Source organism: Poecilia reticulata, chromosome 9 (genome assembly GCF_904066995.2).
Source record: "Poecilia reticulata chromosome 9, P_reticulata-male-v2, whole genome shotgun sequence".
NCBI lineage: Eukaryota > Metazoa > Chordata > Actinopteri > Cyprinodontiformes > Poeciliidae > Poecilia > Poecilia reticulata.
Window position 1 is genome coordinate 3,914,951 of NC_088838.1, and position 25,227 is coordinate 3,940,177.

Here is a 25,227-nt window from a genome sequence, read left to right on the forward strand (position 1 = left end):
ACGGTGTATGTAAACTTCTGATTTTAACTTAATCAAAAAGTCACATTTTGCGTGAACTTTTAAAAAATTATTTTATTTATTTATTTTTTACATCATTACCATTTATACTCCTGTTACAGATTTGCTGACCTTACAGCACACGAAACATTTCTTTCTGGATAGACTTTTGTTCTTTAAACTTTTTTTATTATTATTATTATTAATACTTAAATAATCTAACTTGAAACTTGTACATGATCGACCTGGAAGGAATTCCCATGAGCTCAAACCCGCAGCTCGCACTTGTCCGACCTGCCGGCGTCCTGTTCTCCGTGTGGGCGGAGTTCCATCCCCCGACCTTCTCCAGCAGCCGCTGCCTAGGCAACCGCAGAGGCATGCATTCGCAGGAAGGAGGACCCGTCAGCCGCACAGACCGCTCCGAAGTCAGCAGCGGAGACCTGAGCGCCGTCCTGCTCGCTCTGGGGGAGACACGGACCGGGCTGCCGCGGATAGAGGAGACGCTGCCATTGACACGTTAAAGCCGAGCTCAGCTTCCTGCAGCTGCACCCGGAGCACAGGCTGATTCCAGGTGAGTCTGCTCTGCCACCGAGGGGCAACTTTTGACTCTGGGCTTTTATTTCCAAGAGAGATCAGCCATAAAAAGGAAGAAAAGTGGAGTGAGTTGACATGATGCAGAGGAGAACAGACCAGTTAACACGCTGCCCAGCAGTGGCTCCCAGTGCAGACGGCGGACCATCTGAATGAGCTCAACCGTAGGTGAAAGAGAGGAGAGAATTCCCACGTTCTGCCTCCTGACACTGAACTTATTGAATAACATTTTTTAGACTTTTATATTTGAGCATGACTCTGAAACTTTTAAACGTCTGCAAACTGCTCCCGTGTTTCTTTGCAACAGCTTCCTCTGAACAAAGGCAACATCCTTTCTTCTTTGCAAGTTTGGTCTCAAGTGCAGATCTTCTTCCTCGAACCTAGATCATTTTTTTGTAGCATTGGATATGTAAAAGGGATCATGGCAAAGTTAAACCAGACTAATATTCCAAATATTTTATCTTACTAACTGACTGTTCTGTTCCTCTTCAGTCTTGACTCTTTGGATTTGTAGTTTTATTTAATCAGTCTAAAGGGGCAGTATTATGTATTATAGAGCCATTTTATTGCACAATCAAGTTACTATTACCTTACTTGGTGTTGCAATTAGCAAACATCAAGTGTTTGCTAATTGCTTCTGACTAGTCTGAAGGAGTTGAGTGGGGGATGGCTGCTCTGTGAGGTAGAAGCTCTGAAGCTGGGAACCTGCAGCTCTGAGGAGGAGCTACGTTTCAAAGGCGGGGCTAGGTTCATTCGAGCATTTTGCACAGTTGAATGGTTGCCATGGAGATTAAAGGATTTCTCAACCATACACGAAAGTATCAAGGCAACACTCCATGTATGTTTTTGATTATTGAATGACTTTATAACAGGATGTAAAGCTCAAAAGTTGATTTAACATAACACTGCCTCTTTAGTAAATTAACATTTTAACCAGGTCCAGGATAGAAAACAGTAAATATTTTTCATGAAAGTCAGATATTTCTTATTCTTTGTGAAAGTTGGATTTTTTCTTGTTAGTTTGGTAGTTGGTTAGATGAAGCAGCGTGATGAAAGCGCTTCCTGTCACTGAGCCGTGGCTGTGAGGGTGTGATGATGCCAGGCTGCTGCAGGACTCAAACTGAACTGTAACTGAAGCTCTGCAGACATCGCCCTTGTCTCTTTCATGTATTAACACATTTCATCTCTGTTGTGACGGTGCAGACGTGAGACGCCAGTCAGCCTTCCTGCTCCCTCCCTGCCACTGTGTTCTGCCTGCCAGCTGTGTGTTAGGTAGCTTTGTGGTTGTGTGTCTGTCCTCATTTGTTGTTGCATGTATGTGGTTCCTTCTCAGTTTCTGCAGAGGCCTGTGGTTTCCCCCCCACCACCTACAGGATGCACATGAATAATATGTTAAATCAGTGGAGTAAGTACTTAAGTATTCACACGCTCTCCAGCCTTTCCTTAAACTACAGTGGTTTATAAAACTGTTCCTGCATCTCAGAACTTTAAACATTTTGTCACTTTTCTCAGATTTTGTGTACCAGAACAAAACTAAGGAGCATACGTGTGACGCAGAACGAAATGATGATGATTTGCAATTTATTTTACTGATAAGATCTAAAAAGTGTGGTGTGCACTTCATTTCATTTCAGCCACAATTATTCTGATACTCGGGGTCTCCCTCAGAAAACCTGCAAAGCCCAGTGATAGGATCACCTACAGGCCCACCATGTTTTTGAGTTAAAAAATATTTGAAAATATGGCTAGGTAAAAAAGCTACAATTCAAATGGACATCAATTTTTTGCACTTCAGTTGTTTCATCCAAATTAAATGACTTGTCACTTCATTCAGTGAAGTTATGAGCGTGTAGATCAGGGTTACTCGAACATAAATCTTAAAGGTCCACAAAGACACTTTTAAAATATCAAAGGTTCATGCTGTGGTGCTGCAGGGGCGAAACACAACCCAGGTATGGAGGCCAAGTCCTCCATGCATACGTCACAGGTTCAAGTCCCAGCCTGGTGACCTTTGCCACATGTCTTCCCTCTCTCCCATTGTCCACTTTCCTGCCTAACCACTCTCAAATAAAGGCCACTAGAGCCAATAAACCTTGAAATAAAATAGTCTAAGGTCCATTCATTGGCCATGGACTGGTGACCTGTCCAGGGTGACCCCGCCTCTCAGGCACCAGCACCCCTGGTGACCCCATTAGGGATGAGGGTGTATGATAATGGATAGATGTCCGTTTATTACATTGATCAAGCCAGGAACTCTCGTAATTAAAAGTTTATTTTCGCACAAAACAATAAACATAAGGAAATAAAATGTCATTTAAAATTATATATAAATGTAATGTTTTTGCTGAAGTTTCTTAAAAAATAAACTCCAGCAGTTGTAGGGTGATTCTAGGAACTCAGGAATTTAAAAATGAAGGTTTCGTATCCTTGTCCACTTTGAGTGAGCACTCCTTTGCTTTTAGTTGTTGAAGAATGGCTTCTTCAAAATGCAACAGGAAAATAAAGATTTCTTAAATCTACATGAAAGAATCAAGGCAACACACCTGTGTGTGCGTTGCTGTCACAGCGAACTGTTAGAAGAACATCAGATGAGACCAGACATAAATCAAATCTATTTTTGGCCCATATACTAAATACTGTTTGTAGTGAGAATCTAAGACTTGTGCACATCAGTCTGTTGACAAACACAAAACCCCAAAGTATCTGTAAGTGTAACTTCTCTCAAAGCTGGTTGGACAATGTTTTGACTGGGGTGGGAGGACTACAATTGGACATCACACTTTTTCATTTTTATGTTTGAAAAGTCTTAGTTTTCTGTTAAAGTTCACATTTACTTTTGTGTTGGTCGATACCACAAAGTTACTGTGAAACACTTTAAGGTTTATTGTCCTACTGCAGCCAAAGGTGTTGTTGTCAGGAATGTCTTTAAAGGAAAATATTTGGATTGATGCTCAGCTCCTCTCATCTCTCTGACCCTGAACCGTGGCCTAGTTAAAGGACAGGGCCTGATGTTTCTGCATCACAGCCATCTCACTGCCTGCTCTGAGTGTTTAATCAGGATGAAATGCTGCTTTAAGCAGATGAACGCACTGTACTGCAAATATGTTTAGCTCTGCATTGTCCTGAAATAGGATGTATTTTGCTCAGCATCCAGCATGTCTGAACATGTCCAGAGACGTTGTGTCAGAGTAGTGTCCTGTTACCTGCCCTCCGCTCAGGCCCCAAGTTCCTTTTTCATAACTGTGTGGCCTTTTTATGTAGGACATCATGGTTTTCGGTAATCATCCTTCATGATTTCCCCTGGTGTTATGCTTCAGTTATGACCTAAAGATGCTCTGATCTGGAATTCCCCCCCTCCCCCCACTCACGCTGTACCCATTCATTGCCATTTCATCCCATCCTACTTCTTTTGTACTTATAATCAAACTCATTTGCACTTAAATCATGGTGAATCAGTTTATATTTCTATGGATTGAACTCTACTTGTGAATTCTGGTGATAAAAGTCACATTTCATGTAAAATTTATTTATATTAAATTTTGTGAAAAAATGTCTTTATCCACTTTATTTAGGTTATTAGAAATAGTTGATAGATTATGACTCCTGAGTGGCATCACAAAGTTTATTTACGAGGCTGAAGCCTCCTAAAATATTCTTAAATTCTCTTAAATTATTCTGGGGATTTTTAGCTGTCATTATTACTATGTTTTTTTTTTGTATGTTTGTTTTTTGTTTTTACAAAATAACTGTCAACAAATTCTATATAATGGATCCAGTACATTCCCGACCCCACTAAGGGACAAGGGTGTCCCTTAGTGGGGACTTGGATAGATCCAGTACATGAGTTTAAATAAATAAATGAGTTTACATTTAAATAAATAATAATACATGAAGTATGATTTTTAACTCAAATACGATAATAAACCTATGAATTTCTGCAATACGTCATAATTGAATAATGTAGGAACTGGTGAAGGTGAGACAGTCATGACAGTTTGTACAAATGTTCTTCAAGGGCTGCCTAACAATTTTTGATGTTTGAGTAAGGGTGGACATTTATCTTATCGTGTATCATTTATCATGATTAATTTCTTATGATAAGAATTTTGATTTATTATCCTCATAATAAATTCCCATGAATGATGCTTAGACCCACCAGCAGCCTCTCTGTGTTTTTATGACACTTCAAATATTCCTGCTGATGTTTATATATGTTTTTCTGCCTAGGGGCAGATAAATATTAAAGTTAAAATAAAGTTGCTTTCTGTGTAGCGGTTAGCTTCCCTGTTGTCTTCTGACTCTCTGTTCTAATCCTGTGTTGAGTTCTGGACTTTTCTCCTCAGTTATTATTACTGTTATCACTCCAAATAAACAAAGATCGTAAATGTGTTTCCTTCTCAACTGACTTCCCGGCTTCTTAGACAGGGCCCACCAGTAATATGCTAATACTTATGTGTTTTATTTGTATTGCTGTATTTGAAGCAATTAGTGACATCACTAATTGCTTATGCACAATTAGTGATGTCACTAGTTGCACGACATCACGTGCAACCAACAGGCTGAGGGCATGTTGTGGCCTCAGCCTGAAATCTGATCCAGTAATGGTTATTGGGTCCAATACCAACTGAACTGGCCCTCACTATGAAAAATGATTTTTCCTACATGGCATGAACTCGACAAACTTTGCAGCTTGGCTTGAGTTGTGGGTGAGGTCTGGGCTGCCATAGTGGTGAGAAACTGTTGACAGGAATAGCGATACATTGTGTGGTCTCTGCAATTTTCCTGACCTCCGACGTCCTTTCCATCCCACTCAATCATTTTGTACAAGTGACGTATTGTTTATCAGAGAGAAATGATCTTTGCTAGAAAAAACCCCCCAAAAAAACCCACTCTGTCTGCTGGCATTCTCAAAGCGGTCGGGGCATCACTCTGTTGTGTAATATAATCTGCCTGTTTTTTTAGACCGCTGCCTAACCACAGAGATAGAAAGAAGCTGCTGGGGGTGGACAGTCTCAGATTCCCTAAAGGCCTGAACACATTTGGAAAAACACTACGGTTTATGATGTTTACAGCCACCAACAGAACAACAGGAGTTTCTAGTATAGATGGTGTGTTTTATCTCTGTGATTCAGTTTAGTTTAATAAGATTCACAACTTTCTTTACATTCTAGTCTCTATTTCTTGTCAAAATGCAACTTCCCTTTGAGTTCTATTGAACTGAGCTGAATTTAATTCAATTCGGAAACATCCAAACAGTTGCAGGACATTGTTCCTAAATGCAGGACTTGAGTCTTAAAGTCTGAATATGCAACGTTCAGAGAACAGTACTGAAATCTCAAAAGCATCATTAAAGTCCACATTTATTTTCCTATTTCTTAATTCTTAAGGTTCTGATTGGTTTGAAAACTGATTTAAGGGGTGTGGTAGCTAGCATAATCTCCTCAAAATGAAATTGTTTAAACATTCCCACGATGTATCCCTGCTGCATTTCCTTCCCATAGCTTCTACTGTTGTGTCTCCCATGGAGCTTGGGTTGCAACACTAACCACTTATTAGTTGGTGTACCACAGAGCAGGACATTTTACAGCCATAATAGAGTTGTGTCTAAATGCTTCCATCCTCATTAGGGTTTTGGAATCTCTGACTGGGAATTATTTCATGTCTAAACCTCCAAACATGAAAATGTTGAAGGGAAATTACAAAATGGTGTAACCTAAGAAAGATGCAAATGGTGTGACCTAATCTAAACCTAACCTAAACTGGATGTACAAGGCAACAAGTAAACAGTAATATGAATAAGAATAATTCATTTTATTTATAATTCCCTTTATATCTAGTTGAGATTATTGTCCTCAAATCTTTAAGTGTTAACACATTGTAACACCCCTTCAGAACATCTCCAGAACCTCGGCTCTCATGAGGTTTTCTGCAACTGGTCACTGATGCACATGCAGAGTATACATTGATCCATGTGATTTGGTCCAACAGATAAACCACTGTAGTTCAAATTACTGAGTACACAGTACATCACCAGTACCGGTGTCACTGCAGGTCATAATGTTATGCCTGACTGGTCCGTTCACCTTTTCCTGTACATAACTTGTGTTACTGAGGAGTCAGTTCTCATGGAGGTCCACAAATAACCATTTTGTAATTATGGGAAGTGAGAGGCACAGGCCTCTTGACCTTGCCTACCACCAGGCTCATGTTGCAGCTGACCTCAGCGTTTCTGTTTGTGAGGGGTGGACCCAAGGATAAGATGGCTTACAGTGGCTGTTTTAAGGCTGGGCCAGCCGGTTCCCAGAAGCTAAGACTCAACCATCAGGAAGTTACTAGGAAGCTTTCAACCCCAGGCCTGGTACGAGAAACGTCCTCTGTTCCTGGGTGAGGTACCCTGTTTCTCATGGAACATGTTTGGTCTACAGAGTTTGCTGTGTTTTCAGGGCAGTGCTCTGGTTCGCCTTGGTGGAGAAGGAGCTGAGCTGAAAAGTCCAACTCTCACCTATTGTTCTGGGTTGGGAATCATGGCCACTGAAGTGCTTTGAATCACTATGGAAGTGTGTATGGTTAGTGTACAATGAATGAATGTTGCTCTAAACTTAACCAGTGGTTCTGGACTCTAGGGTGCTTCACTTTTGCTGGTACCTTAAGAGGACAACCATAGACCTTAAAGATGCAATATTATTCTAGACACAGAGTGTCATTTTCTAGCACAATCAAGTGACTATATTACCTTCAGTTGTCATAACAATGCTCTATATAACAAACATGCCTTAGTAAGTATACTGAGTTCTAGTATTAATACCTCGGTGTCCATCTGGACAACAGACTGTACTGAAGACACAACAGTACAGCCATCTACAAGAACAGACAGAGCAGAGTCCACTTATTGATGAAGTTTAGATCCTTTAGAGTTTACAGCAAAATGGTTTGTACATATTTTTTAGGCTGTGGAGAGTGTGGAGAATAGTTTTCTGTCATCATATGTTGGGATAGCAGCAACAGAACTTCAAGAGGCTCAACAACCTGATGAAGAAAGCTGGTTCTGTTCTGGTTCTGTTCTGTTCTGGTTCTGTTCTGGGGCCGAATGTAAAACCTCTGGAGACAATGATGCAAAAAATGAGTGTTCATAAAATAAATTAAGGACAACCCTGACCATCCACTTCATGAGACTGCTTTACAATAACAGAGTATCTTCAGTCATTGGCTTCTTCAGTTACACTGTGTCACAGACTGCTACAGGAGCTCTTTCCTGCCCACAGGAATTAGCATCTATAATGACTCCTTGAAAAAAAAAAGTGATATGAGTTAAAACATTAAATTTCTCTCTGGGATTAGTACATTTTTTGTTTTCAATTTGAGGTTATATGGCTGTAGATGATTCAGGGTTATACTGTTAGGCCTTCTGGGTGTTTTCAGTCTGCAGAAACGATGGGCTGAGAGTCCACATTTTCTGTTAAGTGCTTCTTGCCTTATGGCAGCCAGGCAGTCAGGCAGTGCTATGTGTGTCGCTGGTATTATTTACACCTTCTTGGTGGAACGAGACACAGCTTAGTTTTTTTTTTTTCCACACACGTGACCTGTATCATGATCACTTCCAGTGAGAATCTTAGATTCAACCACCTCATGACGTGACGTCCCCTGACCACTTCAAACAGGACACACACTTTAAAGTAAAACGCATGAGGACTCTGCATAGTCCTCATGTTCGTGTACTTAGCTCCAGGGAAAACAGTCTTGCTTTGGTGCTGGCAGTGGAACTTTAATGGGTGATGTGGAAGCCTTTCCAGGAAGTCACCATCTGGTCTCTGAAAGCCTTGGTATTGCTTGTTTGCCCTGACAGGTCAGGCTCAGTGCTCACTGTTTGTCTAACCTTCCCACTCAGTCTGTAAAGAAAAGAAAAACAGACAGATCAAGCTGTTGCCAGGCCTTCCAATGCCTCAAAACATTAATGTATTCTGTTGGGATTTTATACAGTATGACACAACAAAAATGGAACAAAAATATATTTGAAGTAATGTATAGCCAGACCTCTCTGCTTTGACACCCTTAAATGAAATTTGCTCCAAACTATTGCTCTCAGAAGTCACCATGTAACCAATTAAAGTCCACCTGGGTGTAAAGTAACTTCAGTATGAAGTGAACCAAACTTTCAAAAAGAGAACATTTTCTGACCCAGACATGGTGTTAGAGACAAGGTCCCCATGTTTGGATGGAGGGAAGAAGTGGAAAACAAAACGTAGAAATACTGTTCTGTAAATGAATCTCTTATTTTCTTTTAGAAGGTTAATTCATTTGAATTTAATTAGTCGCACAAACAGAAAGCAGTAAGTTCTGTTGTTCACACTAGAGGTATGCGATCCTAAATATTTGGTGTCTGTAAAAATAGCACCAGTATTACTGATACCAATATAATTCAAGTTTGACACCATTAAACTTCTGACCTCTTGGTGTTTTTATGGGCTTCCTTTAAAAACATTGTTAATAAATAGTACTGAATTTGGACAAAGTTATTGGTGTCTGAAAAATTTATAACATATTTAGGGGTGACTGCAGGATATTAAGGGAGGGTAGGTACAAAACTATCACTGCACCTGACCCACAAGAACACAGTTTAACTCTCCTGTAGTTTTAGCGCGATGCTCAGGAAGAGTGCAGCAGATGTCACTGTCGGCCAACCGAGTGACCCGTCAGCTCTTCAGTTTGCGAACCCCCGCCCCAACAAAAAGGTGTGAAACTGGCAACCAAGCCTCTTAGGACTGCGAGAGGGTTGACAAGCCAGTTACTCATTTTTTAGCTTCATTGTATAGTCACATTTAGCTTACAGAAAGATCACCAAGCCACCTAATAAACAAAAATAAACTGACCAATAAGACTTAGGTTTAGGACGGCCAGGTGCCCACACCTACAGACGCACACAGATGTGGGTTATGTACAGGATATTTTGACACAAAATAACTTTTTTCTCCACAATTTTGTTAATAGTAAAGAGGGTTAAATCATAAAAACAATCAAATAACTATAATTCCAATAACAATAATTCCTCCAATTTTTTTTACTTAGAGGAAAATCTCAAGATATGCAGAGTGCATACAGCCATACAGCTGCAGGCGCTACTTAGCATATTAACATGACAAACAAACAATAGAAAAACTAAACATATTTGTGTGCATCTTGTCCTTCATGAACAAAGTGCAAAAAGTTATCACTTGAGAAGAAATCAAAGCAAAAAAAAAAAATGGAGACCAGCCAGGATAGAAAAGCAGGCAAGATGACAAAACAAAGGAGAGAAGAGAGGCACAGAATGGCAGATTCAATGGCTGCACTGTAAGCATTTCTCTCTGACAGCGTTTCAGCTATAATTGTTTAGTTTGAAGCCAAATGAACAAAAGCAGCATGAATAGCTGGGGTTGAGTCCCCCGACTTGATTGTTAAAAGCTTGTTGATTGTGTTAGCGTGTCAGCGTGCGCTTTCCACCGCCGTCATTGTGACTGTAGAGTGAACAGAGTCTGACCTTCTCTGCTGTCACGCTAGCTCACTGTGGCCGAGCGAAGGTCAGGATGAAGGCAGGTCAGGACTCACCTGAGTGGAGATCACTTATTAGTAAAGTTTCAGCTACAATGAATTATTAAGCACAGTCACAAAGAAAATTACAGTAGCATGGAAAAAGATGTGAAAATAAAGGTTTATTGAGAATAACCAAAGAAATATAGAGTGTTGTGAATTTTTATTTTTAGATACTCCAACTCATTTTAATCAGACAAAAGATAACCTGAGTGTTTTTCAGGCACATATTTTTCTGTTATCTTTGAAAGTACAGTTGCTGTTGACTCACTTAGCAGAACAGATACTATTTCAAAACGTTATTTTTACGACATTACAGCAGAAACTTTGAATCAAACCTTCTCTTCCTCCTCACCTTTATGCTGTAATCATGTAGGTGTGTTGGTAGATGACATCCATCCTAAAGTTTCAGATATTATTGATTTTACTGAGGTGAAGATAGTGTCTGGTAGAAACAAATCTCTATGGAGACACGTGCAAACTGTCGTAGGGCCGAATGAAAATGGTGTAAAACTCAACTTCATGTTTATTATGAAATCTACGAAGAAAGACAGCAAAGCTATCACTCAACACTAAAACATGCAAGGGAAACGTTCTTTGGGGAATTCATAAAAAAAACAAAAAAAACATTAACAATACTCGAGATTTATTTGCAACCGTTGACAGGCTCACAAACCCTCCTGTGACCGAACCATCAAACGTGACCTGCAATGAATTTGCCAACTTCTTTGCAGAGAAAATAAAAAAATTAGAAGATTAATGTGTGCATCCACACTAAATCGAATATCAATACTATGCCCAGACATAATAAATGCAGAAAACATTTACTCAATTTCAACTACTTAAATATAAAAGCTATTCATTATGCTCCTCTTTCTGCTGTCTTGATGTCATGCTGACAACTTTCCTTAACTTTCCTACTGCAGAATTACAGGCCGATCTCCCTTCATCAGCAAAATTATTGGAGAAGCTGTTTAAACAGTTATATAGCTTTCAAACTATAACTAACGGCTTTGATGTCTTTCAGTCTGGTTTCTGTACTCACCACCGTACTGAGAATGGCCTAGTCAAAGTGTTCAATGACATCCATATAAATACAGACTGTGGAAGATCCACAGTGCTGGTTCTGTTGGACCTCAATGCAGCGCTTGACATCTTATTGAAACGACAGGAGAGTTGGGCTGAACTCTCTGGTCCAGTACTAAAAAATACATAATGCATAAAGAACAGAGATTTCTTTGTTTCAATATGTAGCGTCTCATCGAAGTCACGTGGAGAATGTGGATCCCTGTTATTCAATATTTATATGCTTATCACACGAAGTGAAATTAGCTGCCATAACTACACAGATGATACACAGCTCTACATTATGATGTCACCAGGTGACTCAGAACCATCCGAGCACCAAACACATACATTTCACAAAACATCTACGCTCATGTAGATGTCATGAGCTCATGCCTTTCCTCTCACGAATGAGAGGAAAGACATGCTGAAGTTTACATTGTAACCTTTTGAATAAAAATTTATAATTTAGAATATTATCCAGATTATCCAGTCGTAGTGTTTCCCCTCTTCATCAAGGTGCTACCATAAAAAAATCACAGCTACTAGTCTCTGCCTGAGGTGAATGATCATCTCAGCCTTTTTTTTTTGTAAACCTCACATGAGGCAGCGCCTTTGTTTCTGTCAGTAGAGTGGAAGCACTTTGCCTCATCTATGCAGTTAATAAGTGGATGTTGAGGCCGGGCCTTTCATGAGCTTCTCTTTCATCCAGGGTCGCTTTCATGCTGATAAATGCATAAATTGCCCTTTTGGTTGTTTTCTTTTGTGACGCCTCGATCGGTTTAGTGGAAATTCTGCTTCAACATGTAAGACATCAGATTGAGTAAAACACTAATAAAACTGAATTATGCTCATTTTTCACATGTCCAGGGCCCCATTAACTTTGCCGACCTGCTTGTAAATTCTCAGTTTTTCAAACTGTCACAAAACTAATAATTAAAATAACTTTTTTTAAACATGTTGTTCTCTTTTTTTATGATATTTTTGCTTGATATACTTAGCATCCTGTTTGTAATTTTGCATGCTGTGCAGCAGAGCTGTTGTATGCGCATGACCACCCACATCTGTGTGTTTCTCTTTTTCCCAGCAGACGTCTCCAGGATGTGTGATGTGGACTCGTCCTCGGAGCCCAGCAGTCCCACCCTGTACGGCGAGTCTTCAGACAGGTACTACCATGTGGACCGCTGGCAGAAGCTCCGCACGGCCGTACGCAAACTGGAGTTCTGGGAAAACTTCCGAGCTGAACTCATCGGGAGCGGATTCTTCTCCAGAGTCTACAAGGTATTCCGTCTCGCCGTCCTCCCCCCTGATTTACACGTTGCTGCTCTGCATCTGAGCTGCCATCAAAGCTGGCTTTGTTTGAGCCTCTTAATAAGGACATTCTTGCCATTCTGTGATTGGCCCACCAGCTTTACAAACTGTGTGGGCACAAAATTCTCCCACCTTACATAATTCTCATTTTGAAGCTAATTTTGCTGCACAGCAACAGGGAGAGCAAGCTGTCAGAAATGTTGCTGATGAAATGAGCTGGAATTAGTTTGAGGAGTTCGTTTGGAATAATTAGAGGTTGAATTTGTCCAGGCAGAGCTCGGCTGAGAAGCAGCCTTTGTTCTCTGTCTTAACTGGTTTTTTCTCACCTCCGTTTTAAAGCCTCTTCTTTTTGTTCTTATCATTCTTCATCACAGTTAACTTTACTATTTCCTGCTTCAGTTATTTGGAAATGTAACTACAACTTAGTGAAGTGGGTCATTCTCACTCAGTCATACCAATCTCCGTTTTAACCAATCCTTCTTGTTCTTACTTTTGTTTTTCATTTTTCTTGAAGCGCATCAATAGCTGTTGTCTACTGAGACGGCTTTCAGAAAGCAAACAGGAAGGGTTTCCTCTGTCTAAAGCATGCTGCTGCTTCTCAGGTGGTTCACAGCACTACGCGGAAGGTGATGGTAGTGAAGATCTACAAAAATGATGTGGACCAAGACAGCATCGTGCGAGAGATCAGCCTGCTGCAGAAGCTTTCTCACCCCAACGTTGTCAGGTAAAAGCACCAACCCTCAGCTCAGCTCAGGCAAAGCTACAACAACCAAGGCTCATCTAAACCCCCCTTAGTCTACTGAGAGCAACGTAGTTTGAGACAGTCTCTCCACATGTGGCCTTTTCCTTTCCTTATCCATGATGACAAACACGAAAACGTAACTTTCAGACAACATACATCAATTTCTTTAAAAAATTATGAGACACGGTATTAATAAAATGGTCACCTGTCTATGATAAAGGATTTTTTGGTATGTGATCTTTTTGCCTAAAGATGATTTATGGGGGAAAAAAGTCTTTTTGGCAAAACATGACTTGGGCCATTACTTTAGGGAGGTGACAATATGCTATGTTAATAGTTACCAGACAGACAAAAGTCAGTACTGCTGTATGTGAGTTAACAGGCTCAGAATTAAAGGCACAAATAAAATCCCTTCTTTGTTTCAGGTATCTGGGTATCTGTGTGAAAGAAGACAAACTGTACCCCATCCTGGAGGTCAGTTCTGCTTTCTGCTTCTCATGTTTGCCGTTAATAAATCTTTGTTATTAGCTTTTTCTATTACGAAGACAAGAAGCAAGAAATGTTGATCCGATATACTATGGTCATTATGAAACTGTTTCGTCCAACCAATGTGTTCTGGCTTCTTACTTTTAATGTGAATTCTTCATTATCATTTTTTGAAGAAAGTCTTTATGAAAATCAGCTTGCAGATAAATTGGTGCACCCTTTACTGGCCAGACAGCAGATAATCATCTGCTGATGAAGGTTTGAGAGTCATGACCAAGTCTTCACTGAAGGTCTACTGACTGGACAAAAGCTCACATGTTTAACTCCATTGTCCAAAGTGACAAATCTTCTGGATTTTCTTAGTTTTTTTTTTGTTTTTTTTAATTGTGTACTTGTGATCCAGAAGTGAGTCTCACAGTTCTGTTAGTAAAAACATCCAGATCATTAAGATCAACCTATGCAGTGGATTTAGGTCACTTGGTCCAATTAATCTTGTGTTTGTTTCCTCTGGGTGCCTTCAGGACAGACGTGATACGGCTTGTTAGACAGCATTGAGTGCTTATTATGGTTATGGTTACACATAATGGGTTTATCACCCACTAGGTGTAAACTTCGGTTTGTGTGACGCGTTTCCTTTGACGCAGCCCTTAACCTGAACACTGGCCGCATGTTTCAGTACGTAAACGGCGGCTGCCTGGAGGAGCTTCTGGCCAGGAAAGATGTTCCTCTGTGCTGGAGAGAGAAGGTGGACCTGGCCTGTGACATCAGCAGAGGAATGATCTACCTGCACTATAAGAACATTTACCACAGAGATCTGAATTCAAAGGTGAGACCACCAGACCTCCAACCAGAACTCAGACAGCTCTGTTATCAGAACTGGAGATGATGTCTAACAACCTGTGTTTTGGAAATATTTTTACACCTGACAAAGTACTGAAGTGATGACTGGTGGTGTGATGACACATCAGAGTCATCACATCAGACAGGACAAGAACTGATGGGTTACCTACCAGGTGTTAGAAATCATAAAGTCCACTTTCAGTTTATTTAGAATAAAATGTTTCACAAATAACAAACAATTTTAAACAATCTGCATTAATCTTAAAATTATTGAAGTCTCAAACTAACAAACTGTCAGATTTTCAGGCATAACAGACACACAATACAAAGGTTCCAGTTCAGGGATTTTGTTTGTAATAAAGAAACTTTCATTAACTGCGTCAAAATATTTAACGTCTTAAAATATATGTAATTAATTGATCAAATGAATGCAATAATTTGGCTGATAGATTGTGTTTCCTAGGCTTCAGTGGTTTATTCAGTGGTCCTTGCCACCCCCCTACACACCACCAGTTGCTAGTTGCATCCCAAACTCCCCCACACACCCCTCTCTCTTCATGTGTTTTGTTTTGATTCTCACGAGTTATTGTTAAAGCAGATTTTTATGTGGCCATCTGTATTCTCAAGTTTCTACGGTTTTACTGCGTTTCTGAACAAGTTCAGTTGTGTTTATGAGACACATTTTCAGTTCTTTGAACAGAATATTGTCTACTTAACATTTTGAAAGCAATATTACACAACAGCTGGGCTTACTTTTGTGTAATGTCCCACTAGTTCTGGTTCATGACTTCCTTTTCATGTACCCAGGTTTTTGCATCTTGACTTTTTTGTTCTTTTCTGAATAAAATATTGCTTTCTATTCCCTCCCTGCTTAATGCTGTATGCTTGTTCTTGTATAAATTAAGGAGAAACAAGTGTGACCCATCTGCTGTGGAAATAATACACTTGTTGCCCACAGCATGACGTTAGCTCTGAGACTGGAAGTAAGCACACAGATATGAATATTTGCACAGGGGTCTCTATCTGTCCAGCTCTATGTTTATAGTTTGTATTGCATTTTACCTGAATTAATTCCAGCACTGACCCTTCGCTGTACATTGAAGGAAGTCTCTCTCCGTTTGCGTGTTTATTCTCAGTGACAGTACGAGGCCTTGAAGAGCCTCCATAAATTGCTGCGTGGGTGAACTTGTGTGTCGGTGCCGTCTCTCTTCCTGTTGCCAGGTTTTCCAGAAGAAGCCACCAGAAATGCAAAGCAACATCATGAGAGCCTCTGTTGTTATGTTAATAGATTGTTGCTAACTGCAGACTGTTGGCTGTCACCCAGTGGCTCCTCACTTGGCTCCAGTCTAATTCTCTAGAGTTGTTGGTTTGCGTCAAACGTCTACAAAACCTGCTGATCCAGATAGGATAGAAAGTTTGGATTTCTGTAGACAAAGTGAAAATGGTCTAAACCTTTGTGTTCAAACTGGAGCCCCAGGGCCATTTGTGGCCCCTGGACTGATTTTATGACCACAGCATAGTACTAAATTTAATACATTTTGACAAAAAGTTTGACTTTTCAGTTAAAATGTACTTACAAATATCTAAGATGCAACATAAAGTGATCATCTTTATATCTTTAGTAACTAGGATCACATTTACTCATTGACTTTTACTCTTTTGGGCCCACAAGTACTTTTGAGCTGATCTCAGCTCCTGCGGCAAAAACGTTTAAACTCTAAAAACAATATTTTACCAAATTTTTTGCTCAGTATTATTTCAGTCTCTTGTGTTCACCTCTGTTACCTCAATGATTTTGAAAATGGTTACCTCAGTCCTTTTTTCAGTCATAGCATCCACACTGAAGAGTGTTGTTAGATCTGATAATGCTTACTTATAGTGCATTTATTACAAAACACTAACTAGATCAGAATTTTGAAGGTTCTTACTGTGAGGTTGATCAGGCTAGAAAAACGGCCAGTTCTGATCACCATCTGGTAAATATATAAAGTTTCAGACTACATGGTTTCAAAACTCCTAAATGTCAATGGCTGTGTTTCTATAGACTGCAATTTAAAATTTCAAAAATACATTTGCTTTATGAAACCATGACAGTTTTGGAAAAACTCTTGTTTTTTAATAAAAACTTTTGGGATGAGATTATTGTTTGGCTGTGTGGAAACCAGTTTATTTCGCAAAACTGCAATGGAAATACTTTTTTGCACCACACAAATCACATGATCAACAATCGGATGTTGCCGCTGGCGCAAACCATGAAGAAGACGATGACAGGAAGTAGTTGGAGGAATACGACGTAGCATGGTTTTTAATGACTTATCGTGTGAACAAATTTATTCCCGTGTGATTTTAATTGCGTTTCTTATTTAATGGAAACACTGCAGTTGTATAATTGTGTTTTTTCCAACATTGGCAGAATGTTGACAAAGTTTTGCACATGTGTAAATGAAACGCGGCTCGTGACGTTGAAATGACTCCTGAACTGCCACAGACTCTGTGAAGCTGTGAGAAATCGCCGTTCTCTTTGGAGCTTTCGGGTTTCCTCCTTTTGTCTGCTGTTCTTTCCATTTCTGTCTCCAAAGCTGTTGATTTTCCTGCCAAAGAAGTGACTAAATGAAGCTGCTAAATTTAGATCTCAGGTCTTTAAGTGAAGTTTTTCCCTCCGTCAGGCCTTGTAATGAAAGGTTAACAGAGGGAAGAGGTTTCTCGTATCCGAGCCAGACTACAACCACGTCATTTGTACGCACACAGAGCGCTCCGCACAAACCCATCAATCCACATGAAAAGCTCCCATTAGACATCACTCATGTATCTGGGACCACTTAATGTTATGCAATCATATCTCTCACTTCCTGCTTCTCTCTGTCATCACACCTCCTGCTCGCAGACTGTAAACAGTCCAGGTTCTGTTTCCATTAAAAGCTGTTGCTTTTTATTAAAGAGCAAAATGAGTGATCAGAGCTGATCAGTGAATTGGAGGCTTCCCTGCTCCACAGCGGCCCACTGAGTCTGGCCTCTGCATGTGGTCCGGTTGAATTATTTAGTGAGGTTGAAAGGTTCTGACAGTCAGAACCGGTCAGCATTTGAGTTGCTCCATGAAAACATCTCTCTAACAATGATGACATAATGAATCCATCAAGCTTTTATTTTTTTAAGTTGTACATATACGCTGCCCTCTGCTGTCAGATTCTCACGTTGCAGTTCTCTTCTCGTCGGTCCCTCCAGAACTGTTTGGTCCGAGTGACTCCTCGGGGCTGGGAGGCCTTGGTGACAGATTTTGGGCTGGCGAGGGAAGTGGTGGAGCTGCCTGTGAAGGATCCTGGCAGGAAGTTGTCATTGGTGGGCTCGGCCTTCTGGATGGCCCCTGAGATGCTCCGAGGAGAGCCGTATGACCGCAAGGTGAGTCCTCAGTCATTTCCCAGGAAGGAGTTTTAGTTCTGTGTGCAGGAAGTTAAAGCATTCCTCGTGTGAGCTTCTATTTCTCTATAAAACTGGACTTCTTTTAAACTTTTCTACATTGTAAATGTTTTCTTCCTAAGGCCCAGGGTGTTTTCTATTATACATTAATGACCTTCCCAAAATATATAAGCACTCCAATACTATAAAGCTGAAGTATGGAGCTTTTCTAAAAATATCTTTTTACATATTTGTTGAAACTGTCACCATGTTGTTGCAGTATGCTGTGAGACAGATCATCTGTAAGAGCTCAAAGCTCCACTTCCTCCTTGAGCTACTGTTTTCTGAAGCTCCCGAACACAAACAACCAATCAGAGCCAGGAGGAGGGGCTTAGCGCTGTCAATCAACCTCATGTACTCACTGCTAAATGTGCTAATGGTAGAGAAACAACTTACCGTTACAGGAAAACCGTTTATCCTTCATCATTAACGGCTATGCTAACTAGCCTGAGCATTCACCACAGGCTCTGCTAGCCACAGTGTAGCAGAGAGCATAGGGGGAATGAGCAGAATGAGCAGAATCACACACAGTGTGATTGACATCTCTAAGACCCGCCTCCTGCCTCTGATTGGTTGTTTCTAGTCATCACAGGGAGAAGGTGCAGGAGCTCAACCGTTTCACAGATTATCTGTCGCATACCAAACTGTCATAACCTGATGACAGTTTCAACAAATATGTAAAAAAAAAAAAATTCTAAAAGTTATGTACTACAGCTTAAATACATGATGATGCTACTGTTCTTTTTTTATCTGGCTCAAATATTCAATCTGTTACATGGAGACAACTTCAGTGCTGGTTACAAGATAACTATTTGACTATTAATATATATAAAAAAACTGTGTGCATGAATTAATTTTTCATGTAGAAAAAAAAAGATGTTTCATTATACCAAACCGCCTTCTGCTGTCACGACTTATAAATATCTAGGAGTTATTTTGGATTCTCGTTTGACTTATCACAACCTGCGCCAGCCGCAGGCTGAAGCAAAAATAATGTGTGTTTACTATGAAATTAGGTCAAATTTGTCATCTTCTGTTTGGAATCTTGATGCCATGATATTCACAGCCATGTCGTACTGCCTGTCTGCTCTCTTACTAAGGAAGTTTTGGAACCCACAGCCTCTACGATAAGGCCTGCAAAATTCATAATAAACTTCCTGTCTAGATTCTTTCTACTTTAAATGCTTTAACGTTTCAAAATTATGTATTGTGTTAAGTTGCATTTTTAGATTTTCAGAGGTGATAGTTATGTAGCTCTTTCTGCTCTGATGCCTAAACCCAGCCTTGGAAATGATCTGTTAGAAGTTGACACTTACCACTAGCAGCCTTTAAAAACTGTTAATGCCAGAGGTACATTTTCTATGTTATAATATTCCACAACATATGAAGTCCATGTCAACACATCACTGTGTAAGAAGACTCATCCAGGTCATCCTTTCTCAGTCTCCACTAGGTGTTAACTGGCCTAACTGACAGATGGAAATGTAGAGCTTTATGTTGTCGTCATCAGTCTGATTAATCTGCTGCTTGGTTCAGGTGGATGTTTTCTCCTTCGGCATCGTTCTGTGTGAAATCTTGGCCAGGATCCCGGCCGACCCAGAGATCCTCCCCAGAACCCAGGTACAGACCAGAACCAGAACCCAGGTACAGACCAGAACCAGAACCCAGGTACTGACCAGAACCAGAACCCAGGTACAGACCAGAACCAGGACCTAGGTACAGACCAGAACCAGAACCCAGGTACACACCAGAACCAGGACCTAGGTACACACCAGAACCAGAACCCAGGTACAGACCAGAACCAGAACCCAGGTACAGACCAGAACCAGAACCCAGTTACGGACCAGAGCCAGAACCACCAGCTGCAGGGATTACCCAGTGGTGCACAGACATGAATGTTTCACTGGACTCTAGCTTGGCCACAGTGATGATACTGTTGGTGTGTTTCAGGACTACGGGCTGGATGTGAAGGCGTTTGGTGAGCTGGTTCCTGACTGCCCACAGCGCCTCCTGGAGTTAGCAGCCAGCTGCTGCATGGTATGTAGATGGAAGAAACTTTCCATACAGAAAAGAGGGAAAGAAAAGAGTCAGATGATCATTTGTCTGCTCCGAATCGGAACTTAAATTAAAATATTAAATTTAGGGTCATCATGGTGGGACATGGACAGACTTGAACTCCACTACTGGACAACAGTAGTGGAGTCTCACCATGTTGTTGTCACCAACAACATGGTGACAGTTTCAACAAATATGTACAAACAATTTTTAGTAAAGCTCCATACTTCAGCTTTAAAGTATGAAGCACACCACAAAACACCATGAACACACTCACAAGTTTTTACAGTGACCAAATGAAACCCTTCCTTAAAATTATCTGTATTTTCTACATCCTTTTATAAGGATTTAATTAGACCAAATTTGAACAAAAATATATAAACATTTTGCATTTAAGATAAAGAAAAACTTTTGCTTGTAAATATGTTCTACCCAAAGAACATTTGCATCTCTTACTTTTCTTCTGATGATGTATAAAAAGGCTTAAAGGTTAAATAAAATGTCTGCATGGATTGCATGAAAATGTCAATTAATCGTCAGAATAATCAATTACTTGAATGCAAAGTTTGAATCTAACAGTCCAATTGAATAAATTGAGTATCTTTTCTGATGAGGCTTGTTTGTCAGATTAAAATTACCTTTTGCAAATAACAACCTGTATACCCACATTTTTGTAATAAATGATGTTTATTTTATTGGCCTGATGTAATATTCTACTTTTAAATGTCATGTTTTCATCAAGCCGAAAATCATCATGTTTATTAACATAAATGTAAGCTGGAAAACACCAGTCTGTGCTGAATTCATTTATATAAAGCGATTCAGTGATAGTTCCTGGAATAAAAGGGCATTTCAGTAATGGTGCTACGGTAAAACATTATTTATTTTTATGGGGTGATTACAAGGTAAATAAAAAGGAGATGATGAATTTGATGAATGATCTGGGTTCCTCCTGGCACAGTGACAGATTGGATCTGTCCAGACTGTGGCCTCATGCAGCTTCCTGTCTCTGCTGCTCCCAGGTGGAGTCGTTCCGGCGCCCGGCCTTCACAGAGCTACTAGATGAGCTGAGCAAAGCTGCTGAGGGCCTGGAGCCGCCGCCGAAGCCCGACCTGACGGCCAGCTGAGCAGGGTGTGTCCAGCAGCAGGGATTATTGATCGCAGTGCAGACGGGAAGCCGAAGTGATGGGGAGTTTAAAGAAGGCAGGCCTGATTATTGACGCTTCCTGCTTTCTCACTCGGCATCAGAGGCTCAGCTTGTCTTTTCTGAGAGCGGTTAGCCAAACCACGGCTTCCCTGAACGCTTTGCTACCGTAGCTTCCAGGTGATCAGTGTTACTCGTCGAGGTAGATCCAGTTTCATTTCCTGACTCAGAGGTTTCCTCCTCTTCATATGCGCCTTGTCCTGCTTCTACTCGTTTGGAATCAACAACACAGATCATCCGATCTGCTGATAGATTTTGGTCTTTGTGTCTGCTTTAGCTGTTCTGTTTTCTGTCAGGATTTCTGCTTCGATCAGCGACGGACTCCAAACAGCTGCAGACAGTTGAGGAACCTCAGGCTGTCGTGTTCAAGGTTTTTGAGAGCTTGTCTCAGTTTTACAGAAAATATCCTTTGTTTCTACATATGTACAGAAAAACCAACAGGCCACAAAGAGTACAGACGACCCCTGTTAGAGTGAAAAGATAAAATGAGACTATTAAATCATTCCAAAACCTTTTCAGCCTTTAATGTGACAGTTCCAAATTATAATTTAACTGAATAAACACGTTATTGATGCAAAACAAAGTAAATCCATGTCCTGTATCAATAATATTGATATTGATACCAATATGGATGCTTTTTATTATTTAGGTTTGATATATCATCAAACCTTTGACCTTAAGTTGTTTTTATGTTTCTTTTGAACTATTATTTGAAAACCTGGGACAGAATTTTTACATGTTTATAGATGGCTAATGTTCAAATAATATATTAACATGATACACAGAAACAATAGAAAAACAAAATAGTTGTGTTTATTATTTTATAAAATAAAGTGCAAAAATTATCAAAGCAAATCTTTTTAGGTAGATAAACTACAGCATCAAAATGAAATAAATTTAAAAGAGGGAATCTGAAACTTATCGATCCAGTCCTAATACCAATTTGGGATCGATATTATTGATACTTTAGATGGATTCGCCCACCTCTAGTGTTTACAATATTAAAATAATAACTTGCTGATGTAGCCTTTGCTTTCATTTCAGCATTTAGCCTTATTTGGTAGAACCTTGTAGGGATTTTATACATGACTTTTCAACAACATTTCTACTTTTCTCGGTGAAACAAGATGGAGATGAAATCAGTTTTCAGACTGTGAGGATCAGATCCTCAGCCCTCTTCAGGTGACCCAACAAGCTTTCTGTCAGAATTAGCTCTGCTCTCTGATGCCAGATATTTAATTTTTTTCTTATGAAGCCATTTTTATGTGTATTTGAACGTCTGCTTGAACACTGTGTGATGCTGAAAAAGTAAAATCAATTTTCAGCTCCAGCTTCCTGGAGATGTGAAATGCACCAGATTTGTTGGTTTTGCAGTTGAACTGTACAGGAAGTACTGAAAATTATATTAAAGACATAAAAGGTTCTGATGATTTATCATTGTCTAATTTTGAATCCACTAACAGGGGTGTGCAAACATTTTATGGCTTGATGTGAGAAAACTGTCAAAGTTAGGCATAAATACATTTTTAAATCACACATTTTTGCTTTGACTCCAGTATACCAAGACTGTCTGTATCCTGTTGCTTTTATATATTTCTCTGATATTTCTAAACATGCTCGGATCTGAACATGTGTTTTAAAAAACCTGAGCTTTCTGAATGTTTTCTGTTCGTTTGGTACTGTAAGGGTCCAGTTCGGTTTTCCATGTTATCAGAATTTCAAGGCAGCTAAAAGGCAACGGACAGATAGTTTCATTATTCCTAACATCAGCCAGACTTTTGTGATGGAACAAATAAAGTGATATTCTTTGTCTATCTTTGGTTTTTTGGGAAATTATTTAAGTTTAAGTTTAGAGTTGATGAAACATGATCACATTGAGCCTGTTGAGCTGGCTCCATCTATCCATCCATCCATGAACAGGATGATGGATGGATGGATGGATGGATGGATGGATGGATGGATGGATGGATGGATGGATGGATGGATGGATGGATGGATGGATGGATGGACGGATGGATGGATGGATGGATGGATGGATGGATGGATGGATGGATGGATGGTAGAGTTCCCAGCCAAATGGAACATAGATGTCAGGTACATCTGCTAAATCTTTTTGAGCACTAAAATATGTCAGAAATATGTAAAGCATGACTTTGTTTTTTTTTTTTGTCCCCCCCCAAAAAAAAAAATCCCTTCTGCTGTTATACCACTACATGCCACTGGATGGCAGTCTTTTCCTTACTGATAGGAATCCTGCCTGGATTACTACTAAGGACCAACAGCTGTAAAAATAAGAAGCTGTCCGATGAATATCATCCAGAAAAAAAACTTCAACTGACTTTCTGTGCGTTATGTTTGACATGATCAGTGAGAATGAAATGATGGACAGATGATGGAACATGTGAGACCAGAACACAAATAAAAGACAAAAGAAAAACAGACTAGTTCTGTTAAAGATGCTAAAGACATGTATTGTGACATAGAATTGGTTTGGCTATGAAAAAACTATATAATAAATGCAAATGATCAACAAAATTACATACTGAGATCAAAGTGTCAAAGGTAGCCAGATAGATATCAATCTCAGTTATTTCTCATGAATACCTGAGAAGCATGTTTCTACATATATATATATATATATATATATATATATATATATATATATATATATATATATATATATATATATATATATATATATAATGCGGTGCAAGGTCCCACCAAGGGGGCGTTTACACGACAACGATCCAACAAAAACGGCACTTTTGTTCCGTTTTTGTTGGATCGTTTACACGATAACGTTCTGATTACGATCTGTGTTTACACAGTAACGGTGCACATCGAAAACGTGTAATGCTCTTGCTGCGCCTAGTTGGTGCTAGGTTCTTTGAAACTTTGAAAGTGCGCATGTGTTTAAAAAAAAGTTGTACTTGAAGGCATGTGGATTTCCGTGAGAGAACACGCATTGTGTGCGTCTGATTAGGGCGCATGCAGTTGGAAAAAGTGGGATAACTTTGCCGAAAAACCTTGTTTGAGCTTTCACGGTGTCTGTAGCGGCCCCGGACTGGAAGCTGTTTATTGTTTTTACCTTGGAATGGCCAACAGTCTGTTATTCCTATATCAATTTGATAAAATAGGAGTTCCCGCACGTCCCATATCCGTGTCCTCTGTTACCCTTTTCAGCAGTTAAAACAGTTTTATCCGTCGCTAACAAGTCGTAAACCTGTTTTTCCGAGCCGCCTTCAAACGCAACATGAACGCTGAGACGCTTGCGCTGGGTTTACACCTGTGAGGCAGCGGGAGACCTGCTGCTGCTGCGCAGGTGTGTGTTAGAATCATGGCAGCAACCCAGCAAAACGTAAATAACTTGGCACAGTTTTTCCCCCGAACTAACCGACTGAGTTGAGTAAAGCTGTTGGATGCAGGTGATGTTAGCTAAAAGATGACTGGCTAATATCAATACAGCATGTTAAGCTTGTTAACAAGTAGCCTGTAGGCTGCTGGTGTTGTTGTCTATGTTCAGCTACGTAGATTCATTTTGCCCCCCAAAATAAGTCGGTGCCCCTCCTGTTAAACTCGTCTGGAGCCGGGCTGGTCCTGGTCCGTAGTTCTCTAGATAAGAGCGCTGAACAAGCAGCCTGTATTTTGCCACCTGGGCGGTGCGGAGCGGTGAAGAGACGCTGAGGGAACCGAATCTGATGGGGAAACAGTAACACCAGCATTGTGAGTAGTTTCTTCTTCTTCTGTGGATTGTAGGAAGCAGCTATGTTTTGCGTCATACTATGCATGATATGGTCTGGAACCCGTTTTCAATCTGTGCCGTTGTTAGAGAAAACATTCGGTGGTTTCGTGTAAATGCACACTACAAACGCAACAAAACTCTTCCGTTTTCCCCCGAAATCGTTGTCGTGTAAACGGG

The 25,227-nt window shown here is 40.1% G+C and overlaps 1 protein-coding gene across 5 annotated transcripts; it reads left to right on the top strand.

The window, feature by feature from the left end:
* The first annotated feature begins 330 nt into the window (after positions 1 to 330).
* LOC103469606 (dual specificity testis-specific protein kinase 1) lies at positions 331 to 23,122 on the top strand. 5 transcript variants are annotated; one of them, XM_081611263.1, is made up of 10 exons: positions 331 to 568; positions 1,922 to 1,993; positions 12,305 to 12,498; positions 13,131 to 13,252; positions 13,696 to 13,744; positions 14,433 to 14,582; positions 17,819 to 17,992; positions 19,586 to 19,669; positions 20,000 to 20,086; positions 21,127 to 23,122. In XM_081611263.1, the coding sequence occupies exons 2-10, from the start codon at positions 1,963 to 1,965 to the stop codon at positions 21,229 to 21,231; spliced, it is 996 nt and encodes a 331-aa protein (XP_081467389.1). In that variant the 5' UTR covers positions 331 to 568; positions 1,922 to 1,962; the 3' UTR covers positions 21,232 to 23,122. The 5 variants fall into 5 exon arrangements, with proteins under 5 accessions (XP_081467389.1, XP_081467390.1, XP_081467392.1 ...); XM_081611264.1 differs by having other exon boundaries at positions 12,308 to 12,498; XM_081611266.1 differs by lacking the exon at positions 1,922 to 1,993 and having other exon boundaries at positions 332 to 568.
* Positions 23,123 to 25,227: the final 2,105 nt, after the last annotated feature.

Excerpts from the sequence above, each read along its gene's own strand:
- LOC103469606 (XM_081611263.1), top strand. The coding sequence starts at position 1,963 with ATGCACATGAATAATATGTTAAATCAGTGGA. Across the intron at positions 12,499-13,130 it reads TCTTCTCCAGAGTCTACAAG|GTGGTTCACAGCACTACGCG; the intron begins GTATTCCGTCTC and ends GCTGCTTCTCAG. Across the intron at positions 13,745-14,432 it reads AACTGTACCCCATCCTGGAG|TACGTAAACGGCGGCTGCCT; the intron begins GTCAGTTCTGCT and ends CGCATGTTTCAG.